At 36.4% G+C, this 21,124-nt stretch overlaps 1 protein-coding gene across 1 annotated transcript; it reads right to left on the reverse strand.

The window, feature by feature from the left end:
• Positions 1 to 82: 82 nt before the first annotated feature.
• Positions 83 to 20,071, reverse strand: KRR1 (KRR1 small subunit processome component homolog). Its single transcript, XM_059936543.1, has 10 exons — positions 19,975 to 20,071; positions 9,324 to 9,496; positions 7,801 to 7,935; positions 7,479 to 7,604; positions 7,308 to 7,391; positions 6,150 to 6,206; positions 4,283 to 4,453; positions 2,157 to 2,234; positions 1,956 to 2,049; positions 83 to 413 (listed from the first exon to the last, which is right to left on the reverse strand). Exons 1-10 carry the CDS (start codon positions 20,057 to 20,059, stop codon positions 271 to 273), a joined length of 1,146 nt encoding a protein of 381 aa, XP_059792526.1. The 5' UTR covers positions 20,060 to 20,071; the 3' UTR covers positions 83 to 270.
• Between the last annotated feature and the right edge of the window lie 1,053 nt (positions 20,072 to 21,124).

The raw sequence follows: 21,124 nt of genomic DNA on the forward strand, positions 1-21,124 counted from the left end.
ATAGATTAGGTGCAATGCATATAAACACATATATACCACCTTCTAGTATAAAATTTTTCAAAAAACATGGAGAATACAATAATTTATAAAGAATTGCTGTTTATATAAACACTGTTGTAAAGAACAAAACAAACTCAGAAAAAAGTGATCAGGGTATTACTTCTCATGGATAAGGCAACTAATGCCCTAGTATCTCAAAATCCTTTACAAAAGGAGATAGATAGCTTAATAAATTCTAGCTCAGGGTTTTTTGTTTTTGTTTTTTGTATGTTACTTTTTTTTCTTCTTTTTCTTTTCATCTGCTTCCATTTTAAGCTTAACTTCTTCAGCTGTAAGAGCTCCCAGTTTCTTACTCTTTGCTTTCTTAACCTTTTCCTTGATGGCGGCCACATCAATTTTAGTTTCAGTAGAAGCTAAATAAATTAAAAACAATACATGTAATTCTTTAGATTATACCAAATAAAACAAAGAATACATATATAAGACAAAAACTTCAGAGTACTGTTACAATTGAAAGGTCATGTTATAAATATAAAACACTTGCTTAAAGGAAAGTTAGAAATTTCTTCTAACTAGGAGAAAAAAGTACTTTAAAAATACATTAGTGAAAATATACACGAAAATGGCATTACACTTTAACTATTTGAACCAATTACTGGATTCAACTATATTCAAATTACATTTTTTCCCTTAAATTGTTTGAGATAAGATGATTATTTTTATTTATATTCTTTTCCTTATTTTGGAACTTTAGAGTATTCCTTAAAAAACTTAGTTTTCCTAATATTCAATTAATGACTAGTAGTAGTTCATTTAACAAGATTTTGGTAATAAAGACAATAATCTGGGAGTATCTGGAGGTTCTCCTAACAGAACCCAACCCCATGTATTTAACACAAAAAGTGTGAACAAAACAGAGAAAAGCAGTGAAAAAATTGCAACTTTTTCTTATTATTTAAAGAACAATACTCAGGACATCAAAGAACCACAAGATAAAATGTCATCAAACAACCCAGCAACTTGAGAGCAGACTTAAAGCCTCCACTAGCGTGGAATAGCTACACTTTAATCAGTAATAAACTGAGATTAAACTAGCTATTGAATACCTTCAGAGTACATAACTGACAGATTGTACAAACTAGAAATTATAATGCTTAAGATATTTTTAACTTTTATATAACCAAGGATCTAAATAGTAGAATACAATACTTTTAAAGCTGGTAACACTGATATAAATTAACAAAATAGTAATGTTACATCTGGCTTTGACCAACAGGTCATGTGCAATGCTGCTGGTGACCTCCCTCCCCTCATTGTGCCACTGACCACTTTAGAGAGTTACCTGACAGAAGAGTACATGTGTTACTAGTGGAAAAGAAAATGCGAAAGAGGAGAAGATGGATCAAAATGAGGCTAGGAATGAGAAGAAAAGGCATCAGAGTGTTTTCTCTGAGTGTCTTTTTAAAAGCCCCTGAGTAAGAAAGATTGTCCTGCCATTTTGTTGGTGTCTTTTAGCCCAAGTGATGAGAAATCCACGTTAACCATACAGGAATCAAATTTGAAGCCACAGATCACACAAGTAAAGAAAGTACAACTTCTGATAAGCTCTTTTTAAAGGGCATGATAGCAGAGCTCAGGGATCTTACTGTTTTATTTTTACAGAAGATTCACTGCTCTGGTTTATATCTTTCACAACAGAGTCCTTCCTCAGCACAGAGGTCAGGAAGGGACTGTCAATCTGGGATACTCTTAAATAGGCATTAGCTGCTACTAAATTATAAATTATCTCAGTCACTGCTTTTCCCTAGGATTTGTGATTAATGAAATGCTAAGAGAATTGATGAAACACATGGTTATTTCTTAACACTCAAAGAGCTTCAGACAAATCCACTATGGGTTTACTTTTCCTCCAACAGACTTTTACAGAATACCAAGAGTTGGAAAGCAAGCATTACCTTCCTTAGTTTTCACAACTGGTTTTTCTTTAGGTGGAATAAACGCTTTGTTTCTTTCCTCTTGTCTCCTACTAAGAGCTTCTGCTTGTTTAGCCTACATCATTAATTAAAAAAACTACATTAAAAAACGCTTTTGTAGTTAAATAAGAATTCAAGTATCTATAAACTTTGCAATTAGTGTTGTAAGCTAGACAGTCTTACCTTTATTGCTTCCATTTTCTGTCTCTTCTTTTGACTTGCCTTCAGAAAGTATTCACCAGTAGCCAATTCTTTATCAATCTGTTGAAATCAGTATTTACAATATATCATAAATAATGTAGATGAGAAGTCAATTCCTAAGAAACTCACAATGACCTTGAGGTAAAGACAGTGGGGTCAAAACTATGATTACTCCATAAAGGTAGCAACATAAAAAGAAAGAAATGTCCTCTAAGCTGAGGGGAATATATATGCACAAAAGCATGGAGGTAGGAAAGTAGGTGATGTGTTCATGGAATACACAACAAACTGCTTGAGGTGGGGTGGAAGGTCAATGATTCAGAAAACTGTGAGAGGAAACTGTAAAGACAGTTTTGGGGAAGCATGAAGAAACATGAATGACAGGTAAGGGAGGTGGGATATAATTTAGAAATGACTGAAGAATCCTGAAAAGAGTGAAGAGAGCAAAGTAGCACTTTATAAAAGGTACAGAAGGAGAAGAGATAAAAGCCTGTTTTAAAAAAAAAAAAAAAAGGGTGCAGCATACAAAATGAAAAGCAAGAATTGTCAGGATGTGGAGACTAATTAAGTACTAATTAGACCAAGCAATAGCAAATTCATTAAGTAGATAGTCAACATATAATTAATTGGTCTACCTAAGGCAATGTTCTACTAAACTCTAATACTAAGCTCTCTACAATTACTAACTCACTTAATCCTCATTAACAATTCTTTGAGACAGGTATGATCATTATCCCCATTTTATGTACAAAGAAACTGAGGCATGGATGGGTTAAATAAATTATGCCCATAATTACATAGCAAGTAAGTGGCAGAATAAGTCAAATGAGACATTGCTGATTCAAGAAGCTTACAGTCATAGAAAACAAAGATAAAACGACAACTACTAACTACAGTACAGGGCTATACAAAATGTATCGGGTGTTACAGAAGCATGGTTTAGTAGCTGGATCACTCCACTTTCCCCCAACTAACACTTTCTTTCTGGCTTCACTTTCTTTGTTTTCCAAAGTAGACCTCAAGATCCAACACTTCCACTGTTTTTTTTTTTTTACTGTGATGATCATCATTCCTTTTTTACCTTTGACCTTTCATCAAACCTTCCTGGAAAACTACAAACACAGGGCTGTGGGGAAGACAAGATATAGTACACAGAAAGAGATGGGTTTACATGCTGAGCACAAAGAACTCGTAAAAAGGGAAGACTTTAACATACAGCCAAGGAAGGGAATAATGAAGCAAGACACCTCAGAAGACAGGTGAGGACAGAATTCAAAGAACAGGCAAAGAAAGGATTGATGCAGATGGAAAAAAAAAAATTGTGAGATAAGAGGAAGTTGAAAGAGTTCTTGCCTCGTAGTCTCAAATACTTCTAGTAGATGACATTGCATTTTATTTTACTGGAGTGGGAGGGTGGCTAAAGAATTAAGAGGACACAGAGCTGCCAGAGAATACTGAAGACCTATCTGAGGTTGGAAACGTGAATTTTTAAGGGATATAATCCAAAGATATGACTTTCTTCAGCTATGTTTAGTAGCCACGCTATGGGAAAGAAGTCAAGTTTTAGGACTGATCCAAGTTTTAGTTTTGTTGGGCAGGTGTGATAGAAGAAAAGGGAGTATGAAAGAAAACAGTGATGGGCAAGACAGAAAAGGAAATTTTAGAAAGGGAATGATGCCAGAAGACAGTTGACAAAATTAGAGGCATTCATGTCTTAAAAAAAGGATAGATACTAGACTTAAGATTTCAAATCCAGAGCAATCATATAGTACATGGTCACATGAATGATGCTAAAGCAGAGTAGAAAGCATTGTGGACTAAATCATTGAATTTTTTTTAACCATGGAACATTTATAGTGGCTACAGATACACAACTGACACCACCCACCTTGACGGTGTTTACACTCACAGTATGAAGCTTCCACTCCCCACCCCCATACAATTAGTTCAAAATAAGCCTATTTACACTTACCTTCAGTTTCTTGTATCTCTACACACCGAAACGTACGTACACAGAAATTCCACCCAAAATACCCTCAAAGTTTCTGACAAAAATAGATCAAAATGCCTTCCCCCTCATGTAAAGAAATTCAACATTTAATACTGACCTGACTTTCTGGCTGTGGTGGTGGGAATGGTGTATACTCCTTCTTAACAGTTTTCTTCTTTGGTTCCTTGCGTTTATTCACATTTTTGTGCTTGAACTGTGGCAAAAATCTTTCCCAACTCTGTGATCTTAACTCAGAATCTTTCGCCAACTCTCGTTTAATCATTAAGGTCTTCAACCATGGCAATATATGAACAAAGTAAACTTTTAATTTAATTTTTTTTAAAGATTTTTTTTTGATGTGGACCATTTTTAAAGTCTTTATTGAATTTGTTACAATATTGCTTCTGCTTTATGCTTTTTGGTTTTTTGGCCGTGAGGCATGTGAGATCTTAGCTCTCCGACCAGGGATCGAACCTGCACCCCCTGCATTGGAAGGCGAAGTCTTAACCACTGGACTGCCAGGGAAGTCCCAAACATTTTTAATTTTAGAAGTCATATGTTTCTCAACCTAAGACATTATCAACATTGGTCCTATAAATAATAAAATTAAAAGGAACAATTCTTAGTCTCTTCAGTAGGATTAAACCAATTCCGGAAAGAAAAAATATATAATCTCAAACATGCATAATTAACCAAGCATCAGAAAACCATTAGAAATTTAGACAGAATTGTTAAAATAAACTGAGATGAAAATAAGACTAACTCAGTTTTTCAACCATTATTTCATTAAAACCTTTAAAATTCAATCTAACAATAGCAGGGAGAGTTCTTAATTAGTGATGTTTCCTACAAGCAGGTAGCTTTCAGTAGCATCTGAAATATCACAGGGAAAGAAAAAAATAAAGTTTCTCATGATCAACAAAACGAATGTTTTCACACTTCCCCTACTCAATCTGAATTTTATAGACACTGAAACATCAGAGGATGCAAACTAGGCATCAGATGCAAGACGAGCTCTCTTTATCTTTAATGTCCCAATGTAACTCAAAATCGTTTTTTCACCCCAATCTAAGAGTGACTTTTCAACTTAACTTCATTAAATTCAAGGATTGTTTAACAAATATCCATCATAAAACAACTCATTATGCCATGGTTACATTTCCAAGAACAATCATGAACTTTATGCATACAGGGATATAACAGATCTCTCTTGAAGAGCCTATAATTTGAGTGTTAAATTCCAAGATAGGTTTTAATGCAATCTGAAATATTCCAGACTTTACTTATAGAAAAAGGCAGAATTCAGGACTTCCCCGGTGGTCCAGTGGTAAAGAATCCACCTTCCAATGCAGGGGACATGGGTTCGATCCCTGGTCAGGGAAGATCCCATATGCCCTGGGGCAACTAAGCCCAGGTGCCTCAATTAGAGAGCCCACGCGCCCTGGAGCTGGCGCGCCACTAGAGAAAACCCGCATGCCACAACTATAGAGAAGCCCGTGCGCTGCAACAAAGGATCCTGCGTGCTACAATGAAAGATCCTGTGTGCCGCAACAAAGACCCAACACAGCCAAAAAAAAAATCTTTTTAAATAAATTAATTAAAAAAAAGAAAAAGGCAGAATTGTAAAAGATCACATCTTTAAATATAATATGTGGGCTCATAACCTAAGAAAACTAGATTGGTACCATCTACTACAAATCCTATGAAGCTTATTTTATTTGTATTGGAAGTGAATCACTACATTACACTGTCCCCTTCAATAGCTTTCAAACTGTACTCCAAAGAGACCTAAACTTCCAAAGAAGTAACTATAGGGGACTGGGATAGAGTTGAGTGGGCTGAACTCTACCCCAATTTACCCAAAATAGCTCTGCTTTATCTGTTTTGTATATTAGGCTTTCATAAAAGATTTACTTTCAAGAAAGGTTTCTGTAGCTAAAAACAATTTGATAACCACTTTGTAGTAATATATAGTGAACACTCACTTTAATGTTATAAATTGGATGAATATTCTTCATAGTGTCTAGGACTACTTTTCGAACCTGAAATTTGCAAAGAAAAATGAATCAGTCATGTATAAAGATTTTGGTGAACTAGGTAGACGAGGATTAATATAACACAAAATAGCCTATGAACCAGGCAATGGCTACCAAATTGGGTACTGCAGTCCCTTCAACTGTTCTGAGCGGCTTCTAGATCTTTCATAATAGTCAACCTCCCTTGGATACAATGAAGTCTCTCAACTTTACTGATAAAAAGCTATACACAGAATTAACACAACACTCTGGAGCTGTAAAATTTAGGGGGAAGAGGGCTGGATTTAGAGTTAGAAAATACGCACTCAAATAGTGGGACTGCCACTTCATACGGCAAAGGCACTTAATTTTCCTATTCCAGCTATTTCATTTGTAATATGGAAATAAAACTACCTTAAGGATCTGTCATAAGAATTAAATAATATACTTAGACTCTACAAAACTGTGAAATATTCAAAATATTTAAGTTATTATTGCCCCATGAGAAAAAAGCAGATAACTTATGAGAAAGAGGTCCAATAGAATTAAGGTTAAAGGCCCTGGAAAGCAAGTAAGACCTCGCTGCCAGATACAGACAACAAAAGCCTCAAAAGGAGTTAATAGAAACAGTATCTGCTCCACAGATTTTCTCATAACATCTAACAAGCTAAAGAAGATGTTCATAAAAACATTAACATTCAAAGAAAATATATCTTATTAAAGGAAGTTTTCTGAGCCTGACCTCTACTGGCTGAATACATTACTGCAAAGAACAAGATCTTTTCAATTCTCCAGTCATTTAAATGCATGTAATTACTTCGTGTTTCTTATGTTTGCTACAGACTGAGACCTTAAATGCCCACTTAAAATTTGAGTGGAGGGAGTAATGATGTGCAGACCTCCTAATTCAGAAATGGATCTCTCTTCAGTTACCAAACGTTGGCCATAATATGTTAGGGTCCAGGAAATTACATGAATTCCCTCAAATTACAAGAATTTACTAATGGAAAATCAAACAAAGCATATTCTAAAAATATATATATAAAACAATATATTATCCAATGAACTACTATATTATTTCATTTATTCTCTATGGAAAATTAACTGAAGAGAACAAATAGTTCTCACCTCTTTTAAGCCACTAAAAGGTCCAATGGCTGAAACCGTGTTCCCCTGTACCATAATGTAACAGTTTGTTAAGAGTTCCAATGCCTATATCAAAAGAGCAATAAGTTGAAGTTCAGTACACTTAAAAACTAACAAAAAAGGAAGACATACTTTTTCACTAATAAAAAGTACCTTCAACGTAGATCCTTTGGGACCAATAAGCCGTTGTCTTCTTTTTACAAATCTTTCTTTATTTCTTACTAAAGAACCTATTTTAATGATGTCACATGCAACATCATCCTGAAGAATTCGTACTGCCTTTCGGGAATATAAAAAAGAATACCCCATCAATATTCTTGACAAGTACATATCTTCTCCAAGCCAAGAAATTTAAGCACAAAATGATATTTAAGCACAAAAACGAAAACTTTATGGTGCAGGAGGGGACACAGTGTTATATATTGTCTCTAATGTTGATGCAAATAAAGCAAAGTCTCTGTAAGTCTAAATTTACCTGTTCAAATGAAACACTCCTTGCTAACAGCTTTATTAGGTCTCTGGCCCTAATGATGATATATGGATCAAATGTCTTCTTTGTTGTACAGACAGTCATGCTGCCCTCGATCAGGTCCAGGGTTGCATTAACATGCTACAATACAAAGAGAGCAAACAAGCTGTTGTCTGAAAATGATTTCAATTTTAGATAATTACAGACCCGATCCTAACCAAATTAATAATTTCTGTGCCATTAAGCTATCTCAAAATTCATTAACTCTCTCCTTGAAGAAGCTAGAAAGTTAATGTAAATAATGAATACTTGATTACTTTTAGACTTCAAAAAACATAAAAAACTCAGGCAACTGAAAACATTTATAATTGGCTTTAGAATAATTTATACTTATTGGAATAAAGATTATCTCTAGTTTAAAAAATATATATCAATCAAAATGAGGCTACATTTAAAAATTAAGGTAAAAATGTAAAGCTATATAATTTCCCTACCCTGGCTGGATCCAGCTCTAATCTCTAATCTGCTCCCTAGAGTGAGAATGGACTTTCCCTTTCAAACTTTTTTCTAGCTGGTTTGTATTAGCTAAATACAAAGTAAAAACAAATTATCATTGGTTTCAAAATAAAAGCAGTGATTATGATTACTACAGTGATTAAAACTATGCATTAACTTTCAAATGGAAGAATCAGATTGCAACAAAGCAAATAAAAATGCTGTTTTCTAACTTGTGAGCATAATCTGAAGAATATTTCAATATAGTGAATGATGAACAATTAAACCTAAGGTTAGGTGTCTATGAGTTTACAAAAAAAAAACAAAAATTGAGTCTAATCTCCGCTGTAGACAGCTGTAAAACATGCCTACAGTTTGCTAAACCACCCTCATACCTAATGGGCACAAATGACTCTAGAGCAGTGCCACAGCTGAGAAATACATTTTCTATCAATCTAGTGTACACACACACACAGGTAAACCAAAAGCTTCATAAAATGATACTTATCCTTACCACATGTGATACATTGATGTATTTTTTTCTGAAGGCTCATTATATCCACTAAATTGACTTCTTGATTCACTAAGGGGTCTCAATCCAGTTTGAAAAATAAAATCAAATACACTGCTCTAAGGGCACGGCAGAGGAAAGTTGGTCACATCCACATCTTTCATTTACAATGAAAAGTTAAACAATGCCAGGAGTATGCCTCAGCTCAAACTGTACAGGTTCATGGCAGCCATTAAAGCAGAGAGTAGACATTCTGAAATTTGGAGTTCACAAGTGAGTTTCAGACCATCTGTGAATCCCCTAAATATTTAAAGGCATGTGAATTTTTCCAAGTAATCTATTATTCACAAAACTAAAAATGACCTGTAAGGATAAAGCTTACCTAGTCTGTTTAAAATATCAAAGGAATCAAATTAACCAGCTATGGTAGCACCTTTAAAAAAAAATCCATCAGCACACATTCAGTTACTTAAAAGATATAAGCAAAAACAAAATCTCAAAGAAATACATAAGATATGCATACATGTTCACTCAAGGCTTTCTGTACCAATGGCCAGCACTCTTTCAAGTAAGCCTCTCTATATTTTGGAAACAAAGTTGCAAAACTGCTCTCCTCCAAGAGTCCTCTGGGATTGTCCTCTTTGGAAAAAGCTGGCTCCTTCCAACCATCAGGAACAAGGAGGAGTTCTGATTCATCTACAAAGGGGGAAAAAATCTATACATCAGATTGAACTTCTTTTGGACACTTTTTGAACACTTGTATGCATACATTCACAAGCTTCCCAATACTCTCCATTTCCTTTTCCCCTGCTTTTTATATTATTCAACAGTCCAAGAACATGCCTCTGTCATTATCAACAAAATACTGTATTAAAATTGTATGTTGGGGCTTCCCTGGCGGCGCAGTGGTTGAGAGTCTGCCTGCCAATGCAGAGGACACGGGTTCGAGCCCTGGTCTGGGAGGATCCCACATGCCACGGAGCAACTGGGCCTGTGAGCCACAATTACTGAGCCTGCGCATCTGGAGCCTGTGCTCCGCAACAAGAGAGGCCACGAAAGTGAGAGGCCCGAGCACCGCGAGGAAGAGTGGCCCCCGCTTGCCACAACTAGAGAAAGCCCTTGCACAGAAACGAAGACCCAACACAGCCATAAATAAATAAATAAATAAATTTAAAAATAAAAAAGAAAATTGGCTACAACCCCGACACAACAGCATTAAAAAAAAAAAATTGTATGTATTTCAGTCGTCTCATAAGACAAAGTTCCTTAAGGGCAAGGACTCTTCTCCTTCGATCCACACTTATTGGCATACACCTGGTACATAGTCAATACTCACAAACTTCTACTGCACCACACTATCTTAGAGTTGAAGATCCAAACACCATTTTGTTTACATTACTATTTTAAATATAAGTAACCTTTCAGACTCAATGAAGTGCAGCCTATGTGTATATATATATGTGCATGTGTGTGTACATAAAACTTTCAAAAGCTCGATCCCAGTGTACCCTTTCAGTTAATATTCACTAGTACAGGGTTTTAGGTTTTGCAAAGAGCTTTCACGTGCCTTATTTCTGTATACTCACAACTACAAAAGGTAGGAAGAACTGGTATTATTATTCCCATTTTATAAAAGATATTCAGTTCAAAAAGTTTAAGTGACTTGTGTAAGGGAATATGAAGCTCAGTCTAGGTCTCCTCTCACTAGAACAAAATGCCTCCTAAGGGCTATAAATTATTTCCCATATCATTTATCAAAACTCCTGGTCCTGGATTTTAAGAATCTCTTAAATCCAACAGCTGTACTTTAATTCAGTACTACTCAAAGATATGATCCATAGGCCTGCACCACCAGCATAAACTGAGCGTTTGTTAGAAATGCAGTTCTTGGGCTCCATGCAGACCTACTAAATGTGAATCTCTGGGAAGAAGCCCAGGAATCTTTCTTAACAGTCTCATGAGAAGATTCCTATGCACACTAAAGTTTAAGAAGAAGGTCTTATAGTTCATGTTATCCACTCCAGTCAGGTAAACTTGCTTTCTGTTTCTTATACTCACATCTACTTTGTTACTTCTGGTTCAAATCACAGAGAATTAGCTAGTTTTATTTATCATTCACTTCTCAATATCCCCCCCCAAAACCCTCAAATTCTACAATAGTGATTACTTAAAATGCATATCTGACCAAGATCCTACCCAATTTAAACACTTCAATGGTTATGCATTAAAAAAAAAACAAAGAAAAAAAAAACCCACTGGCTAAGGAGATAAACAGGAGTTTCACAATAGAGGAAGTACAAATAGCCCCAAAACATGTAAAGATGTGTAACCTCATTAGTACTCAGGAAAGTCTGAATTGAAACTACAACCAGATATGATTTCACACTTAACAAAATGACAGAAATTCAAAATTCAGATAACAGCAAGTGTTAGTGCTCATCTACTGATAATGGGAGTGTAAAGCGGCACAACTCCTTTGGGAAGATTTAGCATTATTTGCGCATCCCCTACCCTACAATTCAAGGATTCCAATCCCATGTAAGGTATATAACCAGAGAAACTCTCTAACATATCAACCAGGAAGTATGTAGACAGATATTTATACCACATTGTTTATAATAACAAACAACAGGAACAATCCAAATGTCCAGCAACATTAAAATGAAAATATAGAGATAGCCTCATCCACCAGAGGGCAGACAGCAGAAGCAAGAAGAACTACAATCCTGCAGCCTGTGGAACAAAAACCACATTCACAGAAAGACAGACAAGATGAAAAGGCAGAGGGCTATGTACTGGATGAAGGAACAAGATAAAACCCCAGAAAAACAACTAAATGAAGTGGAGATGGGCAACCTTCCAGAAAAAGAATTCAGAATAATGATAGTGAAGATGATCCAGGACCTTGGAAAAAGAATGGAGGCAAAGATCGAGAAGATGCAAGAAATGTTTAACAAAGACCTAGAAGAATTAAAGAACAAACAAACAGAGATGAACAAAACAATAACTGAAATGAAAACTACACTAGAAGGAATCAATAGTAGAATAACTGAGGCAGAAGAACGGATAAGTGACCTGGAAGACAGAATGGTGGAATTCACTGCTGTGGAACAGAATACAGAAAAAACAATGAAAAGAAATGAAGACAGCCTAAGAGACCTCTGGGACAACATTAAATGCAACAACATTCGCATTATAGGGGTCCCAGAAGGAGAAAAGAGAAAGGACCAGAGAAAATATATGAAGAGATTATAGTCGAAAACTTCCCTAACATGGGAAGGAAATAACCACCCAAGCCCAGGAAGCGCAGCGAGTCCCACAGAGGATAAACCCAAGGAGAAACATGCCGAGACACACAGTAATCAAATTGGCAAAAATTAAAGAGAAAGAAAAATTATTGAAAGCAAGGGAAAAACGACAAATAACATACAAGGGAACTCCCATAAGGTTGGCAGCTGATTTCTCAGCAGAAACTCTACAAGCCAGAAGGGAGTGGCATGATATACTTAAAGTGATGAAAGGGAAGAACCTACAACCAAGATTACTCTACCCGGCAAGGATCTCATTCAGATTCGATAGAGAAATCAAAAGCTTTACAGACAAGTAAAAGCTAAGAGAATTAAGCACCATCAAACCAGCTCTACAACAAATGCTAAAGGAACTTCTCCAAGTGGGAAACACAAAAGAAGAAAAGGACCTACAAAAACGAACCCAAAACAATTAGAAAAATGGTCATAGGAACATACATATAGATAATTATCTTAAATGTGAATGGATTAAATGCTCCAACCAAAAGACAAAGGCTTGCTAAACGGATACAAATACAAGACCCATATATATGCTGTCTACAAGAGACCCACTTCAGACCTGGGGACACATACAGACCAAAAGTGAGGGGATGGAAAAAGATATTCCATGCAAATGGAAATCAAAACAAAGCTGGAGGGGCTTCCCTGGTGGCGCAGTGGTTGAGAATCTGCTTGCCAATGCAGGGGACACGGGTTCAAGCCCTGGTCTGGGAAGATCCTACATGCCGCGGAGCGACTAGGCCCGTGAGCCACAAATGCTAAGCCTGAGCGTCTGGAGCCTGACATCCACAACAAGAGAGGCCGCAATAGTGAGAGCCCGGTGCACCGCGATGAGGAGTGGCCCCCACCTGCCGCAACTAGAGAAAGCCCTCGCACAGAAACGAAGACCCAACACAGCCATAAATAAATAAATAAATAAATAAAATTAAAAAAAAAAAAAGCTGGAGTAGCAATACTCATATCAGATAAAATAGACTTTAAAATAAAGAATGTTACAAGAGACAAGGAAGGACACTACATAACGATCAAGGGATCAATCCAAAAAGATATAACAATTATAAATATATATGCACCCAACACAGGAGCACCTCAATACATAAGGCAACTGCTAACAGCTATAAAAGAGGAAATCGACAGTAACACAATAATAGTGGGGGACTTTAATACCTCACTTACACCAATGGACAGATCATCCAAAATGAAAATAAATAAAGAAACAGAAGCTTTAAATGACACAATAGACCAGATAGATTTCATTGATATTTATAGGACATTCCATCCAAAAACAGCAGATTACACTTTCTTCTCAAGTGCACATGGAACATTCTCCAGGATAGATCACATCTTGGGTCACAAACCAAGCCTCAGTAAATTTAAGAAAATTGAAATCATATCAAGCATCTTTTCTGACCACAATGCTATGAGATGAGAAATGAATTATGGGGAAAAAAAATGTAAAAAACACAAACACATGCAGGCTAAACAATACATTACTAAATAACCAAGCAATCACTGAAGAAATCAAAGAGGAAATCAAAAAATACCTAGAGACAAATGACAATGAAAACACGACGATCCAAAACCTACAGGATGAAGCAAAAGCAGTTCTAAGAGGGACGTTTATGGCTATACAAGCCTACCTCAGGAAACAAGAAAAATCTCAAATAAACAATCTAACCTTACACCTAAAGGAACTAGAGAAAGAAGAACAAACAAAACCCAAAGTTAGCAGAAGGAAAGAAATCATAAAGATCAGAGCAGAAATAAATGAAATAGAAACAAAGAAAACAATAGCAAAGATCAATAAAACTAAAAACTGGTTTTTTGAGAAAATAAACAAAATTGATAAACCATTAGCCAGACTCATCAAGAAAAAGAGGGAGAGGACTCAAATCAATAAAATTAGAAAGGAAAAAGGAGAAGTTACAACAGACACCACAGAAATACAAAGCATCCTAAGAGACCACTACAAGCAACTTTATGCCAATAAAATGGACAACCTGGAAGAAATGGACAAATTCTTAGAAAGGTATAACCTTCCAAGACTGAACCAGGAAGAAATAGAAAATATAAACAGACCAATCACAAGGAATGAAATTGAAACTGTGATTAAAAATCTTCCAACAAACAAAAGTCCAGGACCAGATGACTTCACAGATGAATTCTATCAAACATTTAGAGAAAAGCTAACACCCATCCTTCTCAAACTCTTCCAAAAAATTGCAGAGAAAGGAACACTCCCAAACTCATTCTATGAGGCCACCATCACCCTGATACCAAAACCAAAGATACTACAAAAAAAGAAAAATTACAGACCAATATCACTGATGAATATAGATGCAAAAATCCTCAACAAAATAATAGCAAACAGAATCCAACAACACATTAAAAGGATCATACACAGCAAACATCATTCTCAATGGTGAAAAACTGAAAGCATTTCCTCTAAGATCAGGAACAAGACAAGGATGTCCACTCTCACCACTATTATTCAACACAGTTCTGGAAGTCCTAGCCACGGCAATCAGAGAAGAAAAAGAAATAAAAGGAATACAAATTGGAAAAGAAGAAGTAAAACTGTCACTGTTTGCAGGTGACATGATACTATATATAGAGAATCCTAAAAATGCCACCAGAGAACTACTAGAGCTAATCAATGAATTTGGTAAAGTTGCAGGATACAAATTTTTTTGTTTTATTTTTTATTTTGACCTCATTTACTTTTTAAATTAAATTTTCATTTGAGATCATTGTAGAGTCACATAAAGTTAAGAAATAGAGACGAATCCTGTACTGTTCACCCTGTTCTCCCCAATGGTAAAATCTCACATAACAGGATATTGACACTGACACAATCCTTTGATATTATTCAGATATCACTAGTTTCACGCATGTAATCACCACCACAGTCATGACAAAAAGCAGTTTCATTGTCGCAAGCATCTCTTGTGCTGTCCCTTTATAACTACATCTACCTCCTTCAACTACCCTCGTTCCTAACCCCTGGCAACCACTAATCCGTTCTTCATCTGTATAATTTTGGCATTTCAGAAATGTTATATAAATGGAATCATATAATATATAGTCTTTGGGGATTGGCTTTTCTCAGTCTGCATAATTTTCTGAAGATACATCCAAGTTGTTGCAAGTACCAAAGGCTTGTTCCTTTTTATTGCTGAGCAATATTCCATGGTATGGATGAACCAGTTTGTTAAACAATTTACCCATTGAAGGACATTTGGAATGTTTCTAGTTCTAGGCTATTACAAGTAAAGCTTCTGTGAACATTCACATACAGGTTGCTGTGTGAATATAAGTTTCATTTGTCTGGGATAAATGTTCAAGAATGCAATTGCTGGGTCATATGGCAATTGCACATTTAGTTTTATAAGAATTTGCCAAACTCTTTCCCAGACTGGTTGTATCATTTTTAAGGTCCTATTAGCAATGTATGAATGATCCAGTTTCTCCACATATTCTCCAGCATTTGCTGTTGTCACTTTTTAAATTTTAGTCATTTCAATAGGTATGCAGTGATATCTCTTTGAAGCTTACATTTGCATTTCCCTAATAGCTAATGATGTCAAACATCTATTCATGTGCTTATTTGCCACCTATACATACTTTTTTTTGTTCACACACACACACACACTGTATTTTATTTTTACAAGAGAAAAATAAACTGATGCCAAGCATTGTAAATGGATGACCACAACAAAAGCAACAATGATTGCAATTACCAAACACGAAACACACTCATACTATGTCATAATATTGACATTCAGTCCAGTAATCCTCCACTGTAACAGGTCCTTTACTTTGCAGTTAAAATTGATTTGTATATTTTTTGCCTCTGAGTCCTTGTGGGATTTTTTTTTTAATTCAAACAGAAAATTAATGCACAGAAATCTCTTGCACTCCTATATACTAATGGTGAAAAATCTGAAAGAGAAATTAAGGAAACACTCCCATTTACCACTGCAACAAAAAGAATAAAATACCTAGGAATAAACCTACCTAGGGAGACAAAAGACCTGTATGCAGAAAACTGTAAGACACAAATGAAAGAAATTAAAGATGATACCAACAGATGGAGAGACATACCATGTTCTTGGATTGGAAGAATCAATATTATGAAAATGACTATACTACCCAATGCAATCTACAGATTCAATGCAATCCCTATCAAATTACCAATAGCACTTTTTATGGAACTAGAACAAAAAATCTTAAAATTTTTATGGAGACACAAAAGACCCCGAATAGCCAAAGCAGTCTTGAGGGGAAAAAAAACGGAGCTAGAGGAATCAGACTCCCTGACTTCAGACTATATTACAAGGCTACAGTAATCAAGACAATATGGTACTGGCACAAAAACAGAAACATAAGATCAATGGAACAAGATAGAAAGCTCAGAGTTAAACCCACGCACCTATGGTCAACTAATCTATGACAAAGGAGGCAAGGATATACAATGGAAAAAAGGCAGTCTCTTTAATAAGTGGTGTTGGGAAAACTGGACAGCTACATGTAAAAGAATGAAATTAGAACACTCCCTAACACCATACACAAAAATTAAACTCAGAATGGATTAGAGACCTAAATGTAAGACGGGACACTATAAAACTCTTAGAGGAAAAGATAGAAAGAACACTCTTTGACATAAATCACAGCAAGATCTTTTTTGATCCACCTCCTAGAATAATGGAAATAAAAACAAAAATAAATGGACCTAATGAAACTTTAAAGCTTTTGCACAGCAAAGGAAACCATAAACAAGATGAAAAGACAACCCTCAGAATGGGAGAAAATATTTGCAAACGAATCAACGGACAAAGGATTAATCTCCAAAATATATAAAGAGCTCATGCAGCTCAATGTTAAAGAAACAAACAACCCAATCCAAAAATGGGCAGAGGACCTAAATAGACCTTTCCCCAAAGAAGACATACAGATAGCCAAGAAGCACATGAAAAGCTACTCAACATCACTAATTATTAGAGAAATGCAAATCAAAACTATAATGAGGTATCACCTCACACCTGTTAGAATGGGCATCATCAGAAAATCTACAAACAACAAATGCTGGAGAGGGTGTGGAGAAAAGGGAACCCTCTTGCACTGTTGGTGGGAATGTAAATTGATACAGTCACTATGGAGAACAATATGGAGGTTCCTTAAAAAACTAAAAATAGAATTACCATATGCTCCAGCAATCCCACTACTGGGCATATACCCAGAGAAAACCATAATTCAAAAAGACGCATGCACCCCAGTGTTCACTGCAGCACTATTTACAATAGCCAGGTCATGGAAGCAACCTAAATGCCCATCGAAAGATGAATCGATAAAGAAGTTGTGGTACATATATACAGTGGACTATTACTCAGCCATAAAAAGGAACGAAATTGGGTCATTTGTTGAGACGTGGATGGATCTAGAGACTGTCATACAGAGTAAGTCAGAAAGAGAAAAACAAATATCTTATGTATACGATACATATGTATACGATACATGTATGTGGAACCTAGAAAAATGGTACAGATGAACCGGTTTGCAGGGCAGAAGTTGAGACACAGATGTAGAGAACAAATGTATGGACACCATGTGGGGAAAGCCGTGCAGGGGGGTGGGGATGGTGGTGTGATGAATTGGGCGATTGGGATTGACATGTATACACTGATGTGTATAAAACTGATGACTAATAAGAACCTGCTGTATAAAAAAATAAATAAAATTAAATTAAAAAAATTTTTTTAAACCGAATACTAAACTTACTTTGGGTTATTTGTATGGAAATGTATTAATATAAATGTTTCAGACATTACATGAAGTTCCTAAAAATCTTATATGTTCTGGTATAACGTTGTAAGTCATAATTCTAGTTATAATTTTAAAATGTGTATCTCAGAAATAACTAAATTTCCTTGTCAATAGCATTATTATGAACTTTCATCAAATCTTTAACCGTGGTCATTTTTAAGTCTTTTGTCATTTACAGACAGTTCTGGGTGTTCTCTGATGCTTTTGCAAAAGTGTTCCTATAAAAGGGTTTCATCATCAAGGAATTCATGGAAAAGACTCTGACAAGTACAGGTTTCTGGTAACTGACTATATTGCTGAACTGAAGGAATAAGCATTTTCAGAACTCTAATGGAAAACTGATGAATTCATAAAAGTGCTAACAAAAGGTCAAGATGAAAAAAAATTACATGGGACTGAGTGTACTGATGAGGATGATTATAATTTTTGTGACTTTCTGTTTGAAGAAAGAAAAAGACACTGTCAAACATTGTTTAAATTGTATTGCTTTTGTGGATTTAAAGTGGGTTTATAATTGTATATTATATTTAGTATAAACATAGAATGTAAAAAAAAAAAAAAGACACATGCACCCCAATGTTCATTGCAGCACTGTTTACAATAGCCAGGTCACGGAAGCAACCAAAATACCCATTGACAGACGAATGGATAAAGAAGATGTGGTACATATATACAGTGGAATATTACTCAGCCATAAAAAGGAACGAAATTGAGTCATTTGTTGAGATGTGGATGTATCTAGAGACTGTCATACAGAGTGAAGTAAGTCAGAAAGAGAAAAACAAATATCGTATATTAAGGCATATATGTGGAACCTAGAAAAATGGTACAGATTAACTGCTTTGCAGAGCAGAAATTGAGACACAGATGTAGAGAACAAACGTATGGACACCAACAGGGGAAAGTGGCTGGGGGGTGGAGGTGGTGGTGTGATAGAAAAAAAGAAAATATAAATTAGCTTGTATTCATACAAGGGAACATCATACAGTAGGGAAAAGAATAAACTACAGCTACAAGTATTGCCCTGATTGAATAATAACAACAAAGTTTAGCCTAAGAAGCAAGACACAAAAGAATATCTACAATCCTTTCTCATTCATGTAAAATTCAAAAACTGACGTAATTAAAACATTTTGTGCATAGGTGGTAAAGATTATGAAAAAAGAAAACAGAATAATCAACACGATTCAGAATGGTTACTTTAGGGCACGTAGAGGGCTTTGGGGGTATGGTAATGCTCTATTCTACTTAACGGTCTGAGTGCTCCTTTTCACCTGTTGGTTTTATTCTTTAAGCTGCATATATACTCTCCTCTCTGCCATACACTTAATTAAAACAACAACGAATCACGTTTAATATGTCCCTTATGCCTACAGAATGAGAGTTCAAGGTTTTTAACACTTCCAGTAAGTCTGGTTGAGCAGGCCCCGGGCTATTTCTCTGGCCTCTCTTTCTGTCAATCATACAGAAGTTAATGGATAAAACAAGATTGCAAAGCAAGAGAGTAATTAACGCAGTTGAAAGAACAGGAACTGTGTTGGCTAATACTTCAGCAACCTGATGAACAGGAACAATAATAAACGTTCCAAAATTTCTTCACTGGCTGACAAACTAGCGCTGAAGACACGCCTGGTATCTCCTTCTATCACTATGTCTGTCTCAGTCCTTCATTATCACTCTATCACTCGTTCACTCATACGCATAACGACCTCCTACTCCCACCTCATCCCAGCCCTCATTCTGCCAGCGATTTCCAGACGCCGCCGCGAGTTTAAGGTCCCGAAGCGCCTTCCTCATCCTTTCACAGAAGACGCATCCAGCAAGACTCCTACGTTGGGGGCTTCCAGCAAAAGCGATTAGTTAGGAACACGCGGCCGGCACCACACAGGCCAGTCGTTCCTGCGAGTCCGGCCAACAACCCCAACCTTCAGCAATTACAGGTACTTAACTTCAAGGCGGCGTTACACGTTCCCAGCCAGCGAAAGGAAAGAACCCCAACTCAAAACCCCCAAACCCCGGTCTTTGGTTTTCAAACAACCTCACCTCGGCTCTCCGACTTCGGCTTCTGGCTACGAAATTCACTTTTCCTAGACGCTGTAGCTGGCCCGCCCTGCTTGGAAGACGCCATCTTCAAACTGGTTCCGGTGCTACCGGAAGTGAACCCTTCCTTAAATCCTACCGGCTAAAATCCCCGCGCTCAAAATGAGTTCCGGAGACCTCAGACGAGATCTGCGCAGTCTCCGTGCGTGCGTAAACTAGAGCCCGCGTATTTGCATAAACTACTACGCTTCTCCCGCGGAGCCAATGGCGAGCTGGAGACTTCTCTTCCCGGACGCACTGCAACTACGGAGTTTCACAGCATGCTGGGAATTGTAGTTTAGCACTGGGGGGGGGGGGTGAGTCGGCGACGGTTTTATCTATTGTTTTCTCGTGGCCTCAGGGTCTAACGCGGAACGCATTTAGCCAGAGTGCAACCTGAATCTTATTGATATCACTCGTTCACTCATTCGATAAATATTTATATGATCGACCAATATGTGCTAGGCGTTGGGAGGTGGTACAGATATGAGAATATATGGTCCATGACGGCAAGAAGCGACAGTAATAGCTACCATTTATTGTGAGACTACTTTGTGCCGGGCACTTTATTTGCATTATTTCTAATCCTTAAAACAAAAACAAAGTTGAAACTTCTCTAAGGTTGATTTTTTTTTGGAAAGTAAGCTTTCAAAGTCATTGCTTCTGATGGTTACTTTCTAGGATCGTGGCGTTTCTCTTTGTAAGCCAGAGGTGTAGTAACTAAGCGACCCTTCTGAAGTTTTTCACCTAGCCTAACATTTCCCCAAATGACTAACTCCTGTCTATCCCAACACTGCATATATAGCTGACGTCAAGATGTGAGGTTCATCTCTACTACAAATCTTTATACTTCTCGGAACCTAAAAGTTCTTACACACGATAAAGGTAAGACTTCTTTTGATGAATGGTCTTATTGCTTGCCGTTTTAAAATTTTTCGGCAGCACAAATAGGGAAAGTGTTTGATAGGTTGAATTTCTTGCATTAGTGAAATGGGGAACGTTTATCTGAAAATCACCCTCTTGTATGTTCTATAAAAGATTTTCTTTTATAAGGTACATGAATAAAACAGACAATTACTTAGGGACAGAAAATCACGAGACACATAATTATGTA

Source organism: Balaenoptera ricei, chromosome 10, assembly GCF_028023285.1.
Source record: "Balaenoptera ricei isolate mBalRic1 chromosome 10, mBalRic1.hap2, whole genome shotgun sequence".
In the NCBI taxonomy this organism is placed as follows: domain Eukaryota; kingdom Metazoa; phylum Chordata; class Mammalia; order Artiodactyla; family Balaenopteridae; genus Balaenoptera; species Balaenoptera ricei.